The sequence below is a fragment of the Protopterus annectens genome, chromosome 2.part0 (genome assembly GCF_019279795.1).
Source record: "Protopterus annectens isolate FY-2018-M chromosome 2.part0, PAN1.0, whole genome shotgun sequence".
Taxonomy (NCBI): Eukaryota; Metazoa; Chordata; order Ceratodontiformes; family Protopteridae; genus Protopterus; species Protopterus annectens.
The window spans coordinates 1272061992-1272084088 of record NC_056728.1 but is presented as its reverse complement, the minus strand read 5'-3'; the positions used below and the strand labels follow the sequence as shown (position 1 = coordinate 1272084088).

At 41.6% G+C, this 22097-nt stretch overlaps 1 protein-coding gene across 1 annotated transcript in view; it reads left to right on the top strand.

Annotated features, from left to right (window-relative positions):
- The window catches only part of CAAP1 (caspase activity and apoptosis inhibitor 1), a 798772-nt gene that overhangs the window by 70072 nt on the left and 706603 nt on the right, over positions 1–22097 (top strand). Inside the window, exon 2 of the mRNA XM_044061442.1 lies at positions 5899–6099. Coding sequence (XP_043917377.1) covers positions 5899–6099 — 201 coding nt within the window. The remainder of the gene's footprint in view (positions 1–5898; positions 6100–22097) is intronic.

The window sequence follows — 22097 nt, the reverse complement described above, 5'->3', positions numbered from 1 at the left end:
TTTACCAACCATCCTAATTCATTATTTACTGTCATTAAAGATGAGTTATTGCTAGTATATCACATGTGTATTTTTGTAGATTATATTCAAGAACTTAACCTTTATTGCAGTTTGCAATCATTAGTATATATGGTTATTCATAGCCCATTTCCCACTTTTATTTATAAAAAGAATAGTCCACAAAATGGCCTAGTACAGAATCCATGGGACATCAGTGACAACCCCTCTCAGGATAGACTGTTAACTCCTCCTTGACTTGTCCTACTTTTTGAATTTTATAGGAATTGACTTTAATGCTATTAATCTGTCAGTTGCACTCCATTATGTGGAGTAGTGTTGAATATGTTAACAATGTCAAGTTAAGTGGTAGTCACTGTAACCTCTTCAAGTGTACTTTTACCACTTCAGCAAATGACACAAGAATCAGAAGGCAAGATATTTCCTTAACAAGCACATACTTTTCACATTCTGAAAGAAGGCCTCCTCTATCCCTTTGGATAAACTCCATAATTTTACCTAGAGTACTGGTTAGATTGATGGGTTTAAAATTTTGTGGGTCTGATATGAATTGGTACCACTGCCACCTGTCACAGTAGGTTGGGGATGTGTTCACTTGACAACATTTTATTTAATGTGATTGATGGGAGTTTAGGCAGAGATTTTTTTTCTGTGTAGCAAGTCTCCAGATATATTGATCTTGTGGAACCTGAATTTTTAATTTTACTTATGGCAGCATTTATCATGCCTGTGGCTTAATAAGGAATATCTCCTCATCATGTAACTTTTGTATCTCTTGCATAGTTCTTTGCTTCTTGTGAAATTTGCAAAGAATATTTTTAATGGCACGATGATTGTCACTGTTGAAGTGACACCCTGACCCCAAATGCATAAATGGAGAAAAAGGGGATATGGATGGATTTTCTGTTTCTTTCGGCTGCGTGATGACTTTGTTATTTAATGATAGCAAGTAACTTCAGTTTTTATCTGTATTTAAAGAATGACCTTTTTGCTTTCAGCTTGCAAGATCAAGCTGAGTTCATGCTTTGAGTGAAGAAATTGGGTAAGAAAAACTATGTAATGTTTATACTAAACAGACTTTTATTTCCGGGGCAATTTACAAATTGTTTATTCTACCTAAAAGCTTTTTTTTAAAATCTCTGTACGTTTGTATGTGTTTTTAGCAATATAACTCTGTGAAAGTATCCTTTGAAGACGCATTTGTGTAGTTACAGTCTGTTTTAAGTCATTTATTGCATCATAGTTTCCATTGTAAAAGTCAGTGATTATTTATTTGTAAGTTTAATTTGATTATTGGCCTCAAAATTATGGTATTATGGGCTGCGTTAATTACAGGGATTATGACCATAGGTGAGGAGCAGAAAAAGTCTAGGGCTTTTAGTGCTGTGTCTAAGATATTGCCATCCCTAGGTGGATTGTATACGGTTTGATATCCTTCCATATCACTGTTGCAGTATTCATAACAGAAGGGATCTCCTGCCAAGGACAGCCCAATGTCTGGCCAGCATTCCAAAACCTATAGTACTTACAGTTATCGTATGTCACGCACATTCTCCCCGTGCAAAGCGTAGGGCATAAAAGTGACATACGGGCGCACACACTCAAAATTGAAAAAGCCCCAAGAGGAACATAATGTCCTTGGGGACAAGAAAGAACATGCACACCCAGAAGGAGAAAAAGAGAGAAGTATTAATGTTATTGAACACAGAATCACAGGTCTCACAACAATCTCCAAGTGTAGAACATTTTCAAATAAGAAAACTTCATTATTCAAAAAACAACAAAAAGCCCCATAATGAATTGCTTGACAAATACCCCTAAAACACAAAATCCACCAAGACAAGTACAGATATGCAGAAACAATTTTTAGCCTAAAAAAACTATTTTATTCACTTTTGTCTACCACAGATTTCATCAGAATAAACTTCTGCTTGATTGCTACTCATTTATATACTATACACCATCAATAGGCTTTGATGTTCTACATATTTCCACTTTTTTAAATGGATCATTTTATCATGTAGTTGTTTAACCCCTACAGATATTTCCATTCATGTTGATGTAACTCTCCTTTCTATATGTTTGTGAAAAGTACATCCTAAAAAGTACATCCTAACAGCTGTACAAGCTATGCCTGTAAGTCCCCTACTAACAGAGAGTCCTTGAAGATGATAAATTTGTACCAACATGAATAAAAACTGCCCCATACTTCCTTACATGAAGGCATTCTAAGGCACTACACACATCTTGTATTTTTGATTCTGGCAAGCATAACACTGTTTGATGCTCATTATCCTATCTGCAGATGCAAGTATCATTTCCCCTAATAACTGAATCACCAATTACTAGTATATAATTTCTGAACAGATCTCCTACTACTAATTCAATAATTTGTACTCTGTCCGTTGTTAAAGGAATGATCTTCATCACCCTTAGTCTTATTAATCTTAGCATTTTCACTGGTTATTTAATTTGCAGTCATGCAGTTCTTAACCAGCTGTCTTTGTACTTCCACAGCTTCAGTCATGTTGTCAGCCTAACGCTCTCCTCTTTTTCCTTACAGTAATGTTATCTTATGCTTCCAAGTTCAGTTTTGATTTCTTTCTTTTAGCCTGTCCCTTTCCTCTCTTGGAAAAATTGGCTTTGAACACTGCCCGTCTGCACACTTTACTGTAGCTGTTATCCCCTGAGAAGTATTAATTCTGCCCATTATTTTGGGGAATCTCAGAACACATATATGTTTTTTTAATTCACAGCTAACTCTATTGAAGACATTTCCGTATCATTTCCAACCAACATAATTATTTTCCTATCAGTTGTATCACTGTGTAGCAATATTGTTTATAATACATTATTGAAGATCTGCCTGCCCTTTTATAAAACCATGTTGATCAAATTCCATTACTCGAGAGAGTATGTCTGCAGATCTGCTTGCTGAAATGGTTAGAGAGACCTTATGGTCATGGTTCAATATTGAGATTGAGGTTGTATGACCCTGGATTCATTAAGTTGTCTCTTTTTATTTTTCTAGGAGTACCACCATGGCTGTGTGTGTGTGTGTGTGTGTGTGTGTGTGTGTGTGTGTGTGTGTGTGTGTGTGTGTGTGTGTGTGTGTGCAGGGGGACTTGTTTTAGAATGTCTTTGTCTAAACCCATCCAGACTCTTATTTCTCTCTCCCTCTTCTTCTGAATCTCTATGGGTATTCCATCACTTCCTGGCGTTTTCCCTGAGGCCTGACACTTTATTGCCTCTCTAATTTTATTTTTCTCTTTTTTTCAATTCTTTATTTTTATTATTGGAATTCCTGTTAATAGTCTGTAGGACTCTCTTACAAGGCTGTAAGAACTAAACCATATCAGCTCTAACTTGCATGAAATAGGTGGCTATTAATCTTAATACCATTAATGTCTACCATTAAACAAAATGTATATAATTCAGTTAAATGAGGTAGGTATGCTATGTTACTGGAACTGACTAGACATCTTTAAAACATAAGCAGACAAGTTGGGTCTAAGAAACAAAACAGTTATGACCATTTCTCAAATCTGTAGGTCCATATAGGTAGTCCAGGTATCTCATTTTCAAAATACTTTCTCTTGTAAGAGAATTTTAGTATTCCTGAAGCTTTGGGGGGAGGTCAAGATTCTTCTACTTTCTAGAAATGATTTTTCTTTTATAGATTAATCACTTGAGCCCTAATAAAGCTGCATCATGATCAGAAGTATCTTTGGTATAAGCTTCCACTGCAATTAGGAATTTGAATGTGGCTAATTTTTATTTGGGAACAAGTCCTCTATAATTCCCAGTACTTGGCTCATAAAAATCCTTTAATTTCAGTCATTCTAAAAAGATTGGTTTCCAATTTCCGACATGTGGAATATCACATCTCCATCAAAAAGGATCTGCTTCATACCAATAAGCACTCCATTGTATAAAAACATTTATGAACAGTGCCATTTAAAGATGAAATTTACAGGAAATATTTCTTAAGATTAGATATGCCACTATCTTCCCCCAAATCTTAATCAAATTTCAGGCCTTACTACTTCTCCCATTCTCTGTATAACTTATCATATCCCTTTTGATATGTATTAATTAGAACATCTTGTAGTCCGCTTGTTATAGATTCTCCTTTGAAATTTCTTGCTGAAAACTTTAAGATCCATTTCACTAACTCCAGATTGGTTTTCACTGGAGAAGCTACAATCTTCAAAAATTTACCCCTATTTAGCTGTTTATAACGAATATCTAGTGTTTTAATATTTTTTCAAGAGGAAAACTCACAACTCATGAATTTGTTGCTTGTTCAGAATTGTTCCCGGCAACCCCCTCAGATGCTTGTTTAACCATATTAGAAAGTTATTATCTTACTTCATAAGCAAAACTTAATTCCATGGGGGAAGCTCTTCTACCCAGTCTGAAATTGTATATCTTTTTATGATATAATTTAAAGATTAAAATACATTCAGCTAGTGTTTTTGCATCATTAGTGGTATGCCATGTTAATGTACTCTGGTACTCCATGTTAATGTTCTCTGGTAAAGTCCCTTAATCCCTTCAGTTTCTGATAGAAAAATGTCTTTCCAAATGGAACAGTAGTCTTTGTTAAGCAAATAATCAAAGATTTGTAAAATCACTAAGCAATAATAAAAATTCAGGGTCGAACACCCCTAACCCTTCCAAAATCTTGAAGAGTCCCGAATGTATTTGTTTTGCCAAGTAAAGGTTAAAAATTGTTTAGTTACTTGATTGTAAAAACCTTTTGAAAACTGGCCTAGAATAGCCTGAACCAAATACAGCATATAGGGGAAGAATTGATATTCTGGCACCCTGGATTCTTTGCTGAAAGTTTCACATCAGTTGTCGCCAATTAGCCAGGCATTTGTTGCATGTCTTTCAGACCACCATATGGATAGGATATGAACAACTCTGGAAGTTACATGCAATGTGAGCTCCAGGGTATTTTATTGACTGTGTAATTTTTTTTCTTTTGTGTACTTTGACTTTTCCATATTGATCTATGAAGCTTTGTTTCCCCAAGACCCTGCTTAAAAGGGGTTGGCTTTTGCTGACTCAGTCCGACTATCCCAGTTAACAAATGTAAGTAAATAAAAGTCACACTTTCAGTGCAGAGTACGTTTTTGTTGAATTGGAATCAACGTTATGGTTTGGTACCTTATGGCTTTGTTTGGATTCCCATTTTTATTACTTTCTAGATTTGAATTACTCTATATTTTATTCTGCAAATATAGAAGATTTCATACAGGTAATTAAAATAGTAGAGTATAAAATTATTTTACTAGTGACTATTAATTTTTCTGTTGTCATGGACAGAAGGTATGAAATATTCAAACCTTTTGTTAAGACAGTCCGGTGTGAATTTTGTCACACTTGCATTAAATTAAAAAAGATCCACGAAATGCAGCTTGAAATAGTAGCACTTCACGTTTTTTTTAATTGTTAAAAGAAAAAAAATGGTGTGTAATTTACATACCGTGGGTAGTTCATTCAACCATAAACCATTTTCCATGTATATCAGTGCCTTTGTTTTTCTAGGTCTGGAAGTTTTGGTAATTGCAAAGTTGTTTTTTGGTAGTATTTTTTCTGAGTATGATATGGAGTGTCTTTTTCCTAAGAGAATGCCAAGGATACTTTAATTACTTATTCATTAGAGAGCTGAGTCTAATATGGATGCCAAATGTACAGAATTGCTCGAGTAGCTTATAATTACTAAGCTGAAAAAAAGGGTAATACTTGGAACTCTGAAGAGAGAAATCAGTAAGCATTCCTTTGTTTGGTAAACTGTACTTTACATAGAAAATTGCAGCTTTGAATTGGTAGTGTCTTCAGTTTTCATCCATCTCTTTTCTGCTTCTTAAGGATACCAAAGGCTCATCCTCCCCATCGATTGAGAAGGAGGACACAGATGAACCTAGTGATATAGAGGAGGGTGGTCTGGACCTTAATGTATCTTTACAGCCAATAAGTTCCTACATGGCAGACAGGAAGGAAATGCTTGAACAGTGCTTTCGGGTGATTGGAGAGAAGAAGCTGCAAAAGATGCTGCCTGATGTGCTTAAGGTGATTGATTTAAATATTTTTTTAATTTTTTGTAAACACACCTATACAGTAAGTATACAGTAAGTAGTTTATAGCTAATATGACATTACGGTCATTATTTATAAAGTTTGTGATTTTTTTATCAGGCTGGCTTTGATGTGTATTGATAATTTAAACATCTGCTTGAAATCATTTTTTTCTGTGAACTAAGCAACAGATTGCTGTGGGTAAGTATCCTTGTAGAGGGCAAGCTCCCCCTTCCCTGCAGTTGCAGTTTTACCACTACATAATCATTTCTTCTGTGAGGCCACATAGACTCTGAGAAAAGGATTTGCTTGTTTTTCAAGCAAAACCAGGGATTCACTTGTGTAGTGAATGGACAAGTACAGGATTCAGTGAAAGCAGAATTAAAATAATTTCTTTGGGCAGATAATGGACAAGTGCTAGTTTTGGGAGGAGCAGAACTCCGATACCAATTTTGTCATGTTCTGCTTCAAAACTCAGATGACCTGGAGCAGAGGGATAAAGCCTTCACTGTGACCCCAATTACCAGGGGTAAAGTAGTAACCTAGATGCTAGAGGAGCTTGCTGAGGTGGATAAGAATAAGCAGACAATACTGGATTGGCCAGTCATAGTTGGAGAGACATGTGGTACTGGCACTGTAGTGGTGAGCTGAGTGCCAGGCATGCAGTATTGACTGAGAATGAATACTTGATCCGAGGTCAGAATGGTAGCCTGTGTAGTGTATGCTCAGAAGAGGTAATGCAGACCGCCAGAGTGACGTAGGTCCACATATCAGTCATCAGGTGTGGGTTGAAGGACTTTTCAGAAATGCCTCTGAGCTCTGCTTCATGAATGATGCGACTCCATCATGGTTGGCATTTCTCCTGCATGGTAACAGTTGAGGATCTGTTCTCAAATGAAAAGGGTGAAAGCTAAGGAAAGGGATGGCTCTGGGTTGGGGAGGTCTATGTGTGACCTGCAAACTGTGAGGATATGTTTTTTCCAAGGTGCAGGGCTAAGTCTGAGAGGAAAAGCAGGGAAATAAAACACCTTCTTGCATGCCTAGATGCAAACCCATTCTTTTGTCCTGGTTAATGGATAGTCCATCCTGGCCGGGGAACAGATGAGCTTAGGATCTGTTGAAAGCCAAGTGGTACAGTGGTTAATATGTATGCCTTTCAATCACAAGGTGCAAGGTTTGAATCTCACCACTGGAAAGAGCTTTACAGATTGAAGGTATATATTTTTCCCCCACCCCCAATCAAGGAAACCACCATGAAAACTTTTCAAAAGCAAACTTCACATTACTCAAGACCAAGGTGGAAAGGTTCACAGTCCCCATGCTAAAGGACAACGCTGTCTAAGCTGCTGAATCCCTTACAAAGGCACTCTGAGCACCTGCAAGAATGCATGGATTGTGCTATCCCAAGCAAAACAAAGACTCACTCCTCCAAGAAAAGGAAACCAGTATGGTGGACCCCTGCCATAAACAAGTATACAATAGAAGGAGGAAACTAGTACAGAAAAGAGTAAAATCCCAAGAAGGAAAGACATCCCTGATCAGTATCAACAAGAAACTATGATCCCTCATAAAATCACCCAAGGCTAGCTTCGAAAGAAAAATTGCCAAGGACTCCAAGCATAACCACAAAGCGTTCTTCAGCTATGTCAAGAATCTAAGTGGAAACTTTCAGATCTGCTCTGAGTTGGTGCAGAATGCCACAAAATACACTGAACCGACTGATATTGCCAACATTCTGGCAGACAGGTTTAGTGCAAACTTCACCTCCCTCTCACCCCCTAAAGGGCCCATAACCATAACAGAAGAATGTAGATCCCCTGCAGTCACTGACACACAGGTTAAAACAGCCCTATCCAAAGCCAAAAACACAGCTTCAATGGGACCGGACTGTGTCCCAGGCTGTGTCTTACATGAGCTCCAAAATGAACTAACCCCTCACCTAAACACACTGTTCAAACTCAGCCTCTCTACAGGCTACATACCCATAGAGTAGCGCACAGCAACAGTTATCCTGCTCCACAAAGATGGAGCCACAACAGACCCCAGGAACTATTGCCCTGTAAGCCTGACTAGCCTGGTCTGCAAGGCTATGGAGCGCATCATCATGGAACTCATTAACAGAGACATTGGAAACGAACAAACATTGGATCCTATCCAGTTTGGCTTTAAGGGCAGATCATGCCTCTTAAACCTGGTGGACGACTTTGAGAAAATTACCAAGGCTGTAGACGAAGGAAAGGAGGTCCACACAACCTACCTAGACCTCGCAAAGGCTTTCAACACCATTCCCCATTCTGATATTATAGAGAAGCTCACCAGCCTGAACATAAACCCTTATGTCATGAGATGGGTTGCCAATTGGCTCATGCATAGAAACCACACAGTGAGAGTTGCAGGCTCTAGGTCTGACTCTAAACCAGTTACAAGTGGCGTCCCCCAGGGCTCAGTCCTGGGACCCCTCCTGTTCGATATATACTTCTCAGAGGTACAGGCAAGCACAGGAGGACTATGGCTGACCAAGTTCACAGACATCTGCAAACTGGGGGCCATAACTGACTCTCTGGCTGATACAGACATCCTCCAGAAGGGTCTCACTGAGACGGATACCTGGTGTCAAACTCATGGCCTCAAGATAAATGCCAAAAAGTGCATAGTCATCCCCTTTGGAAAAAACAAAGTACCTGTGAACTACCACATACATGGTAGTCCCCTAAATACAGAAAATGTAATAAGGGATCTGGGCACCCAAGTAGATAGTAATTTCTCCTTTGATAATCATATTGCCAAGTTGGTTAGAAAGTCCTTCTATGTGGCCCACCTAATCACAAAAGGGTTTGCATCTAGAACAAAAGAGGTTATTGTACCTCTCTACTCATCACTCATCAGACCCATCATAAATTACAATGCCCCATTTGGGATGTACCTTACAAGACACCTGCAACTGCTGGAAAGACCAGAGAAGTACCTCACCAAGAGGATTACTGGCCTCAAACAGATGCCCTATGCAGCAGACTGAAGAAACTCCAGCTGTACTTGGTTGCATACCACTTACTCAGAGGCGATCTCTGCCTGACATACAAGGCCATGTTCAAAACAGAATTGATGGACATGCTCCACCTAAAACAAAACAAATCCATGAAATTCACACACTCTAGAGATCTAAACCTCACCACAATGATAAATAGGACGTGTTGGAGGGATAGATTCCTGTCCCAGAGACTCCCCATGCTTTGGAATAGGATTTCAATCTACACTAGGCAGAGCCCCTCACTAACTCTCTTCAAGAGAAACCTTGATGAGTGGATGGGAAACAGAAAATTTACCCTGGGAAATCACTGCAGTGGCTCTGCTGGGCAGCGAAAGCCAGTACATTCTGGCTAGGCTTATAGATGCCCTCAGACGGATAGCCTAGTACTTACCCATGAACCTATGAGTGGGTATTGCTGATCAGCAGCAGGCAAGGAAGCAAAGAACACATAATAAAAAAAGTTACCCATTGAAATTTGGTTGGCATTCAGTGTCTATTGTGCTTTATAGCACTTGAGAAAATTTTGTCACTGTGACATCTGTTATAATTTTAATTTATGCTACACCTTCACTAGTGAAGCCTAAGGGCAGAGTCAATGATGAAAGTGTTCAAGAAATGTAGTAATGTTAAAAGCTGCATTAGAATGTTTTATCTATATATGTTTGTTTATTGTACTTTATCAAATATAGTGAGTACTTAATGTATCAGCAATTCACAGCAGAAAATTGTAACAGCTCATTCTCTCTCTTATTTCACAGAACTATGTGTGATCTTTACTAATATGAAGTGTACTATTGGAATGCTTTATTGTTTTATCTCTCTCTTTCTGCTCTTGGGTAATTTTCTTAAACTTCAACAGCATGCACTTACCTGTGTATATGCACAAATGTGTTGTCTTTAGCATGTGACATTTGTTGGTTTTACCTTCTCATCTTACTAACGCTTTCATTATCTTGCTACTGCTGTTGGACTTCTCTGGAAATGAGATTTATGAGGAAAACTGGTAGTAAGAGTAGGCATCTTTGTTCGGAAGTGCTGGGACAAGCATGATACTGAATTCTGCAATTTATACAATATTATCTGCTGTATATGTACAGTGGAAAATTATACAGTCATCTGTGCATGTTTTATTTTGCATATTTGACAGTATGTGTTGTTTTGAGCTGACAGTTTTATCCATCTTATTTTGTGCTTTAAAATGTAGAGCATTCACATTAGTTCTTCATGAAAAGCTAGCTAATTGTTTTATGAGTAGCAACCTCATTATAATGCTGGCAGATTTTTTTTTAATCCTTACACTTTCTTACAAGTTTTCTTTCTGATTGTTGTAAAGAAGAAAATGTCCAAAAACTATTAATCTGTATTTGGAGTGTCACAGTCTGGAAGAAACTAAAACATACTTACACAGATAAACATATATACTGTAACTATATGTAGATATACACATAAGCAGTATTTGTATAGATTGTTGCTAAGAAAAAAGCAAGATGTTTCTGTTCTGCCCTGCTTAGTGCTATCCTGTGGTCTGGCTTCAAGGAAGACTTGTAGCAGTATTCATAGCATCACAAATGTCATTCTGTTAGTATGTAAGATTAAGGCTATGCTTTACTTATGAGCTTCTTTCAGTAGTTTAGGGTTTGATTCCTTAGTTTCCATTTTCTTACTGTGGGATTTTGAGCAAGTTGCTTGACCGAATATAGCTCCTGTCACCACATACAAGTGGCTTGTGCCTAATGGATTTACCGGGTCTATATGACGAGATCGAAAAGACCGGAGAGCGAATTACTTAAATATCAAAAATGCCGTTCCTCGAAGTCACTCTTGTGAGGGGCTGCCTCCTCACCCCCACTAATTATATGTACCAACTCCAAGATCGTACTACAGTGAGGAAAGGGCAAATTTTCTGATCTTCACTGTACCGCAGTCTCACAGTAAACACACAGATGAATGGCATTTTCGATGTTAAAGCCCTTCGTTCCCCAGCCTGTTTGATTTCGTGATAGGAACCTGGATTTACCTGGCTGTGATTTACCTGGTTAACAAATAAAAAAAAAAACACTAAATGTGTTGCCAGTTTTTCTTAGCCTTCAGATGGGCTCCCTATTGAAATGTTGGTACTTGTAATGTCAAGTGCCGAGAGATCAAAAAAAAAAAAGAAAGACTGAAACTACAGGAAGTACAAATCTCAATCATCTCTCTTCTCCTTTAAACATTTTTGAAGGGGGTTAAGCCTCCCTCCCCCCGAATGTGTATATACCAAATCTGAGACTTCCATACCGTGTAGGAAAGGGAATATTCTGGGAATTGGCCATTTCAGACTTGGTATAAGCACAAGTACATTTTTTTTTTGCCATTCAGTCTCTGTGTTTCAGGGCTTGCTATTGCAGGTTCTGACATTTCAAATGGTTACCCTTCAGATGGAGTAGTCGAGGTGGTAGGTGTATAACAACAAGGTAAAGTAGCTCTGCAGCATGGACATTAACACCAAAGAAATGTGGTAGGATTTGTAATAAAAAAAACAGCTGAAATTAATCCTTGAACGTTCTTTGAGAGAAGAGAGACATATGAAACTTCCTATCAAATGCTATCAACAGTTGTCAACACATGAACTTGTTTTGCCTTCAAATTAGCCCTTTTTTTTTTTTTTTTTTTTTTTTAAACTTTTAAGGTAAGATGACTAAAAAAAGACATTTAACAAATATTGTCTACAAGGTCTTACTTTCAAAGTTTATAATTTTCAGTCAGAACTATGTCAAATATAAGAAAATAGTAGCAGAGCTGTTGAGAACCATGATTGTGGTCAAAATTCATAAATAAAAATAATGAAGGTGGCACTGAATGATTTAGATGGAAGGATAATAATAAGTTATGTATTCACCATAACGTTCCATCTGAGTAGGTAACTTCATTTGTCTGTAACCGTTGGGTCTTGGATCCGATCCGGCAACTTATACATAGCTTTAAGATCCGAGCTCCTAGCTCCTCCCCTTACCCATAATCCCCTGACTGACCTCAGATCAAGTTTGCCCTATATAAGCAGCTAAAGCTACATACGTCCCGAAGGGGACTAAGGACAAAGGACATACAGAGACTAATTTCTGCAGGCCAGGAGGAAGGAGGGTGGTTGCAGACAAATGAAAATACCTACTCAGATGGAACATTATGGTGAGTACATAGCTTCTTAATCTGAAGTAGGTACTTCATTTGTCAGCAACCGTTGGGACAGAGACCCCAGCTACCTGAATCTTGGGCAGCCATCATGGAAGGATGTTCCGGAGCACTGTGGAGCCAAAGGATGCTCTCCCTCTGGAGATAATGTCCAGCTTATAATGGTTGATAAAGGTATGAGATGAGGCCCAAGTGGCTGCAGAACAAATATCATCTAGAGGGACTCTAGACCTAAAGGCAGCAGAGGCAGATGTAGAGCAAGTAGAATGCGCCCGGACTCCCTGAGGTGCGGGCCTCCCAGAGCTTTCATAGGCCAAAAGAATACACTGTGATATCCATCGTGACAGAGTGGTCTTAGAGACAGATTTGCCTAGGTTAAATTTGGTAAAGGAGATGAACAACTGGTCGGATTGTCTATGACCAGCAGTCCTATGAATGTAGAAGCGCAGCTGTCTATGCACATCTAATGAGTGAAGCTTGTATTCTCCTTTATTCTGATACTTAGGGAAGAAGACTGGCAGGTTAATGGACTGATTGATATTGGCCTCTGAAGCCACCTTAGGGAGAAAGGAGGGATTGGTCCTGAGGTGCACTCTATCCTGGTGAAAGACCAAGTACGGGGGTTTTACACAAAAGGCCTGAAGCTCGGAAACTCTTTTCGCTGAAGTAACCACGACTAGGAACGCCATTTTCCAGGAGAGGTACTTAAGATCGACCGAAGCAGCAGGTTCAAAAAGGGGAGCTGTCAAGGCCTGTAGAACTAAAGATAAATCCCAAGGGGGTACAACTTCCTTGACAGGAGGTCTGAGCAGGAAAGTACCCTTGAGGAAGGTTTTGCACAACTTTGCTGTAATCAAAGGGCCTGACTCATGCCCCACATGTTAATGAGAAATAGCTGCTAGTTGAACCTTGACCGCAGAGCAGCTAGCCCCCTGATGAAACAGGCTTGTAAGGAACTCTAGCACAGACTGCAACAGGGCTGTGAAGGGGTTTAAGTTATGATGTCCCGCCCAGATGGAGAAGCGCTTCCACTTACTACGATAGACTTTCCTAGTGGAGGGTTTATGTGCTGCTACTAGGATGGCTTTAACTGGGGAAGAGATACCGGGAGTCCTGACTAGGAGTGGAACTGGAGCAACCAAGCTGTCAGCTTGAGGTTGTCCAGGTTTGGGGTCGGGAGACCTAGGGGGTGAGATATATTAGATCCGGAAGGGGATCCAGAATCCAGGGAGGATTTACCAGATGAGACCACAAGTAAGGGAACCACGTTTGACGAGGCCAGAATTGGGCAATGAGGATCATTCTGCTCCCCAACCGACTGGCTTTCTGTATGAGTTTCAGCATCAGGGGTAGAGGAGGGTAGGCATAAAGTAGACCGGGAGGCCAAGCATGCACTAGAGCGTCTCTCGGGGATTCCCCGAAGGGGGGAATTGGAGCGAAGAAGCTGTTGCATTTCGTATTTTAGGGAGAGGCGAAGAGATCGCAACAGGGTTGCCCCCATACGGCAAAAATCCGCTTCGCTACCTGGGGATTGAGAGACCACTCGTACGGGGAAAGGATGGTGCAGCTGAGTCTGTCCACCAGAATGTTGGACCGTCCCGGAATGTGTGTTGCAACAAGAAAGCGGTTGGTAGAGATCGCCCATTCCCACTCTCCTATGGCCTCTCGACAGAGAGGATAGGACCTGATTCCCCCCTGTTTGTTGATGTACCAGACCACTGACATGTTGTCCGTCTGTATCGCAATAGTTCCTACAGGAAGAAGGTTCTGCAGTGCTTGCAACGCCAACAGCACCGCCCTCATCTCCAGGACATTGATATGCAAAGAGATCTCTGTGTCGTTCCACGTGCCTTGGACTGTCTTGCCTGATTAATGCCACCCCACCCGAGGCGAGAGGCATCCGTGGTCACTGTGGTCAGGGGAGGGGACGTGGAGAAGGGACGTATGGAGGTCCGGAGATTGGAGCCACCATAAGAGAGCCCTCCTGCACTCCCTGCTGATGGAAATAGGGTGGTGCAGGGAGTAACGTTGAAAGGACCATTGGACTTGGAGGGTTCATTGCAGAACCCTCATATTCACGTGAGCCAATGGTAAGAGAGTGATTGTCGCCGCCATGGAGCCTAGAGCCCTCGACCAATTCCTCCGGTGGAGCTTTTGACTGGAGGATGGCCCGCACATGAAGCCTCAGGTTTTGAAGTCGTTCCGTCGTCAGGAATGCTAGAAGGTTTCTTGTATCCAATTTGGCCCCTATAAACTCTATCACCTGAGTCGGAGCAAGAGAGGATTTGTTCATATTGATCGTGATGCCCAGCTGGGGAGCAAGCCGGAGGAAGTAGTCCCTGGCTGAGTAGAGTAGATGCCGTCGGGGTGGTCAGGAGCCAGTCGTCCAGGTACGGAAAGACCTGCATTCCCTGGAGTCTCAGGTGGGCCGCTATCACTGCTAATACTTTGGTAAACACCCTGGGCGCTGTGGTGAGACCAAAGGGAAGGACCCTGAACTGGTAGTGACCGGCTCCCAGCCGGAAGCGGAGGAACCTCCTGGATCGTCTGTCCATTAGGATGTGGTAGTATGCATCCTTGAGGTCTATTGAGCACATCCAGTCGTTCTCCCGCAATAGGGGGAGGATGGATTGAAGAGTGACCATCCGGAATTTCTCTTTGGTTACTGACAGGTTCAAACAGGAGTGGTCGAGGATGGGCCTTGGGTCCCCCGTCTTTTTTGGCACCAGAAAGAACCTGGAGTAAAAACCTAATCCGAACTGGTCTGGGGAGATGGGTTGGATGGCTCTTTTTTTCTAGTAGCTGCTGGATCTCTGCAGCTGTTACCTCCCTCTGATCGGGTGGTACATCAGGGAGGTTTCTAGCTTGGGGGACATGGAACAGGGGAATTTGGTAACCTCTGGATATGATACGAAGCACCCAGCGATCTGATGTGATGACCTCCGAAGCTGCCAGGTGCCTCGTGAAATGCCCCCCGACTGCCTCCAGAGTGGAGCAGTCGGGCAACCCCTCAGGGTTGCTGCGTGAGTCGATCAGAGAAGGTTTCTCTGGACCCAAAATTCTTCGGGCCCCCTCTGCCTCTAGGGCGGCGTCCTCCCTGTCCTCCTCTGCCACGGAAGGACTGGTTGTCCGGAGCAGGCTGGGAATGTTGCGATTTCCGGAACCACATCTTTTTCTGTCCCTTTTGGTTCTTGGAAAAGGACCTCTGGGGAGCAGAAAAGCGGACTTCGGCAGACGACATCTTCCCGTCCTTTTCGCTCTGGACTAAAGTCTCGTGAATGGTCTTGCCAAATAAGGCAGAACCATCAAAAGGGGCATTCGCAAATGACGCCTTGAAGGGTTCCACGAAGTCACAATGATGGAGCCAGGCCTGGCGTCTCATAACTAGGTCTGCTCTGCTGGCTGTAGTGGCTCCCTCTGTGGCATGGGACAAAAGCGGCATAGAGGTATTCGATATAGATCTTAGAGTGGCCATTTGAGTGGAGTGCAATTGTTTGTCCTCCACCGACATGGACTCCGGGGGGGAAGCAGCGTACTCTTTGATAAGGTCTTGCTGCATCCTAATAACGTGTGCCATATAGTTCAGGGACCTTACTGAGAAGGTCGCTGAACTAAAAACCCGCTTCCCCAGGCGATCCATCGAGCGGGACTTTTTGCTCGGTGGATGGACTGAGGGGCTCTCCTGAGCTAATTCCCTCTTGGTGGCTGCCGCCACCAACATGGTATCTACGGGGGCACCCTTGCTCCAGTGAGGTCTGTCTGAGGGGGGGCTCAAAATTTTGTCGGTGCGCTTGGGAACTGGCTCCACAGTGTCCAGCTCCTTCCACACCCTGGTGGTAATAAGGTCCACCAGGGGGTCGGCCGGAGGGGACACCCAAGAGGTAGACGGGCATGCTTCGAATGCCTCCAGGAAAACGGACTCGTCAGAGGAAGCCTTGGGGGCAGACCACCTCCTCCCTAATCCTGAGCATTTCCACGATGTCTCCGAAGGAGACATCCTCGGGGGGTGACCTTGGGGAGCCTTCCCCTTCATTCAAGTCCATATCTTCTGTTAAGGACTCGGGGGAGTCCACGTGCCTCCTTTTACACTTCCGCTTATGAGGAACCTCCTCGGGGGGGCTGTCCGAGGAGGTCTCACCAGCAATGTCTCGTTCCAGGGGAACGACCCGAGACATCGAAGCAGGCTGTCCCTGTGGCCTGGTGATGGAAGCCTGAGTCAGCCGAGAGGGAGTGCAGGATGGAGCCGAAGCAAGGGCCGGGGGTCCGGATGCGCTCAACAGTGCCCTCTCCACCGCATCGAAGGCCGAGGGGGAGTCGCTCTCTCTAGGATCCGAGAGCGGACTCCCACTCTGATCCGATGGTGGGATCGGAATCAGCGCCGAGACAATCTGATCCGAAGGACCCATGTGCTCTGACCTGGACGGAGCCGAAGGCACACTGAATCCCTCTGATCCGAAGCTCGGGCCATGGCTCTGAGAGCTCGGATCCGACAAGGATGGACCCGACAGACTCGAGGGCAAAGTCGGCGCCGAAGCACCAAATAGTGTCGGTGCTGACCCACCCCCGGCTCCAACGCTGCCCGGCTCCAGACGCTCCGAACCCGGGAAGTGGGTCGGAGAAGGAGCTATCGGGGCCAAAAAAGGTGTTGAGCTCCCCCCCAAAGGGGGGGGAGGCAGGAGCACTCCCATCTGCAGCTGGGCCTGGATGAACCTTCTCATCATCCGGTCCAAGTCCGCATCCGATAGGCTATAGGTAGATCTCGACGAGGCCACCTAGGCGGGCCGGGAGTACCGCCTCGATGACCTCGACGGAGATCGGGTCTCCTCCTCCTCCTCTGGTCCCGGAGAGAAGCACGGGGATCGGATCCGAGGAGGAGCGGACCTGGAAGCCATGGAGGGAGAAGCCCGCTTAGCCGGGGGGGGGGCCGAAGCGGAGGCCTCGGCCCGCCGCTTGTGGTGCTTCTCCCTCCTTTTCTCCCTTCTGGCCTCCCTCTCCTCCGGCGCCGAATTGGGGGAGTTTGAGTCCCGGCCAGGGGGAGGGGGTCAGGAGTGGCAGCCACCGAGGACTGAGGTGGTGCCATGGGAGTACCGGAGGCCGAAGCCGAATCCGGGGGCAAAAGTCCCGCCAGAATCAGCTTCGACCTATGGTCTTTCAGTGCCCCGGGGTTGAACGCCACGCATATAGTACACCCAGAGGAGAGGTGTTCAACCCCAAGGCACCGAACACACAGTGTGTGGCCATCCGCCGGTGAAAGCTTATGGCCACATGACACTAAAAAAAATTAAACTCACTCGCTCAAGGCCCCAAACACACAGCGACTCTCACACACACTACGCACCAGCGAAGGGAAGGGAGGAATTACACTAAAAATAAACTATAGAAGGACTAAAAAAAGGGAACCTAAACACACTCAAACTTTTTTAATAGTAAATCTGACAAGAAAAGCAGAAAATACAAGGTACTTATCTGACCCACTAGGAGCTCAAGAATCTAGTAGCTTTCTCTAAGAGCAGCAAACTAGATCTGAGGTCATTCAGGGTTGGCAGGGGATTATGGGTAAGGGGAGGAGCTAGGAGCTCGGATCTCAAAGCTATGTATAAGTTGCCAGCTCGGATCCCAGATCGGATCCAAGACCCAACGGTTGCTGACAAATGAAGTACCTACTTCAGATCAGAGCAACAGAAAGGAGAAAGAGAGACTTTACCTACCTCCATTTTGTTTTTTCCTGATTATACTGCATTCTGCACTTGATTTAAGTCATTTTTTCATTTAACTGCATTTATTTTAACTGTATTTGCTTTAATATTGCTACACACTCAAATGTGCTAGCTTGCACTGCATTTAAATTGTTTTTATTACTGTGTTTGTTTTTTCTGCACCCCCCCCCCCCCAGAAAAAAACTTCTAAGCTTGTTTCCCACCTTTCCTGTTACTAGAGTAGTCCAGATACAGATTTTCTCTATCCAGGACTGTATTGTAAGTTCTTTCTGTGTTAGAGGGAAGCCTTCCAGCTTATCAGTTGGAGTGGTAAGCACTAAGTAGCCTATCTACCACAAGAGGAGTAGTTTCTGGCTCTGAAGTTATAGTTTATTGGCCGTTTGGGCAGTTTTTCTATCCCTTTCAACTTTCTGGTTAAAAAACTCATGTTTGTGTAGGTTTGCACTTGTTTGCGCATCACACCACGCTGCTAAGCTGGGGTAAACTATTACCAGTGCCAGAATGAGTGGATGGAAACTAGAAAGTTCACCCCGGGGATCACACCAGTGGCTCTGCTTGATAGAGGCACTGGTAACTAACATCAGGCGGCATGATGCCAGGGCACATCTAAGGGCTAGGCTTGTAAAGGATCCAGGGCCATTAGCCTAGTACACACCTATGAACCTGTAAGAAATTAATTCTGTACTTTCTTATGAAACAAAATTATTGGTTTCATAACAAACTTGGAGATTTGGAGAGAGGAGATGCAATTTGAGAACTTTTGGAGTGCCGGAAAGTTGAAGGGAGATTATCAGTGTAAGTCATCAGGGATGTTTTTCTGATGGCATCAAAAGAGCCCAGAGATTAGTAGGGAAACCACTTACCACTAATTCTGATACCCTGCCAAGATCAGTAATGTTGAAATTCTTGTCCTTTTTAGACAAAGAACTGGGTCTGAAAACAGCTTGGAGAATGTCCTCTTTGAAAATGGGTTAAAACTTAATAAGGTGTGATAACGAGCTTGCTTTTAATATCCTAGAAAAAAGAAAGGAATTTTGGCCACTGATAAAAAAAAAAAAAATAAAACTGAAGAAAATTAAAGGCACACTTGTGATATCCAACCAAGCTGAAAATACTCCTTCCTCAGGAAAAAAAATTAGAACAAGAAGCAAAAACTTCATAAAATAATGCTCTGACAGACCATAAACAATATACAGATTTGTCAACCTCTGAAATGAAAAGATAACCAGACAAAATAATGAAAATGGAGCAACAGATAAGCAGAGAACCATTCTTATTTGCAATGCAGGTAAAGATTGAAGGATAAGAAGAGAACCGGATTGTGATATCGTATACTTTGATAGTATCTTATTGGTCTCCTGCATGGTTCAGATTTTAAAAATATATAAAGAAAATATCTCCACACACTCATGTATGATTTAGTCTTTTAAATAAACTAAATGGTGACATCTTCTAGTTTATTAAGTTATTTAAACATGTTTCCCATGATTGAAATCCAGCTATCCACATTTTACAATTTGTTGTATTTCCTTAACATCATTCTGTAACAGTGGAAGTGAAGAATGAAATAGTATAGTGATTATTAATGTTTACTTAATATGATAAAAGTTATGTTTTTCTCAAGCAAACATATTTGAATAGCATAGTATGATGCAAGGGTGAAGGTTGACATAATCAGTGTACTCCAAATGTGTACATTTTTTGAGCATCTCTTGGAAACCTCAACACTCAATCACAGAATGTTTAAAACTGTAAATGAATATTTACAGTATGGAAATATGTAAGGAGTGCTTCAGTTAAAGGAATACACCTGTACAAAGAGCTTTTTTATGGGTATAAATGGTAATAGTTGCAAATAACTTATCCCTTCCTGTATGTCTGGGGTAGCATTTTGAGAGATGAGTACATTTTTAAAATAAATGGGTGGGGAGGGCAACAACATTAGATGCGAGTACAAAATGTAAATTTCTACCTACACCCCTTGTATGATGCTGTAAGACTGGCAATCATTTATAAGCTGGCTATGTTAGTACTGTCTAATATGTTGGATGGCCTGTTAACTGCTTTGAGCTTTCTTGTGAAAGAAGAACTAGGTTTACTTTTAAAATCATCACTTTCCCAACAAGCAGAAGTTTCTGTTTACCTGAATTTACTTTGTTCCCACACAGAGTTTGCGCTTACTGCGTAATAGTTTCCCCGTCTGTCTTTCTGTAGACAGGTTTGCAGAGTTCAGGCAATTTAAGCTGGTTAGGTAGTGATATTAGGGCAGTCAAGAATGAAATATATGTAAAAACATTGTTAAAGCTTTGGTTTTCCTTTTCTTAAACACAGTATTCACACAGAGTTCAACTTATAATGTCTTATAAGAAATGCTGCAAATATTCAGCCTTAATATTGTATGGGACATGGAAACGTTCAGAAAAACGGATTAGTCTTATGTATGACTACTGATGTCTGTGCACATTTTTAACAAGAATGTAGTGCATGGAGTGTGGTCATTATGCTCTGATATTCACAAAAAGACAAATCACTTAAGCGCTAGAGTGGCACAACACCGGCCTTTAACAAATGTTAAGCACCCCCCTGCCGAAGTTAAGGTCAAGTCCTGTGGTCAGCCAGTACAGATGAATCAGTAAATGACAGCATGGTTCTGTCTGCTGTCCATGCCAGTAAGGTGTCCCTTCCTCTTGCAAACTAAGAAAGTTACTAGACTAACAGGATGTATATCCCCCCTGTATTTTCTGAAGGATACAAAGTTTGAAATCTAAATATATGCCATTGTTTAATGTCTTCAGTCCTGCATGATTTCTCTTATAACCACTGTCTTTATGAGGAACAGACCAAACAAACGAGGCAAAAATCTAGATATTCTGTGAAAATCTGGACAGTTTGCCACCATGATAAGGTGAGTGTAAATGTAATGGATTGTGTTACACTCTCTTTCTGACGGCGCTTGCTAAGTGGCCAAGTGCTTTATGCCTTGTCAAAACAGCTTTGCTATTTTTTTTTTTTTTTACTGTAACTATTAGTACATGAAGAAGAAAAAGCTGCATGTACTTCAAAGAATTATGATCGGATGCAGTCATAACCCTAAATTATGTGTTCTTAATGTGGATGCCAAGATTCACCTCTAGAACTTCACTTGAGGTGAATTTCTTGGCAAATGTGTCTTGAACACACAATAAACGTGTTATGATCAGTGAACAGATCATAATACTCTATATTTTAAGGAAGTAAAAATTAAAGTTTTTAATTATATGGAAAAATGAGTAGCAGTAGTAACAGTATAAAAGCAATATTCTACAATTTCTTATATCATTCATAAACTGGAGACCTCTAGTAAGCAAGTACAATCAGAGATATTAGAAGCGAATGTAAAAATCAGAAGGGTGGTACACTAATTTAAAAGTAATCAGCTGCATGTAGTATTCCTGTTTTGTTTATAAAACTGCATTTTAATGCATTCACTTGATTCAAGGAAGATTACTAAAATACTGTGATAAAATTGCACTTTCACAGTTATGTAGTTTAATAGTTTTCTAACATCTTTGTATGACATTCACTTTATAGTTATCTCACATATGTATGATCTGATTGTGAACATCTGACTTTCTGGATCAACTATGTGAGGGTGCTGATTATAATTTAATTCTAAACACTTTCATATTTTTTGGTAGGCTTCCATAAAGAAATTATTTGCATATTACTTTTAGTGAACTTAAAAATACTAGGATAAGAGAAAGTTTGAAATAGATTAATAAGGGAAATGCTGAAAAATGCAAGAATGATAAGAGATAGGAAAAAGTAAATCAAAGTAAGAAATAAAGTATAAAAGGAAGATATTTTTTTAGTTATGTTCATAATCTGAAAAGCACAACACAGCAATGTGCTGAGCTGATGTGAATGGTGTTACCTACACTATGATGTTACCTACACTAAGGCTGAAGATGTAGTGAACATACTGGCTGATTAAATTTTGCTCTAATTTTATCCCTCTTTCCCCTCTATCTTTCCCTCAAGATATACCTGAAACTGACTCACCTCCAGCCATCACAAAAGACCAAGTCCTAAAAGTGTTAT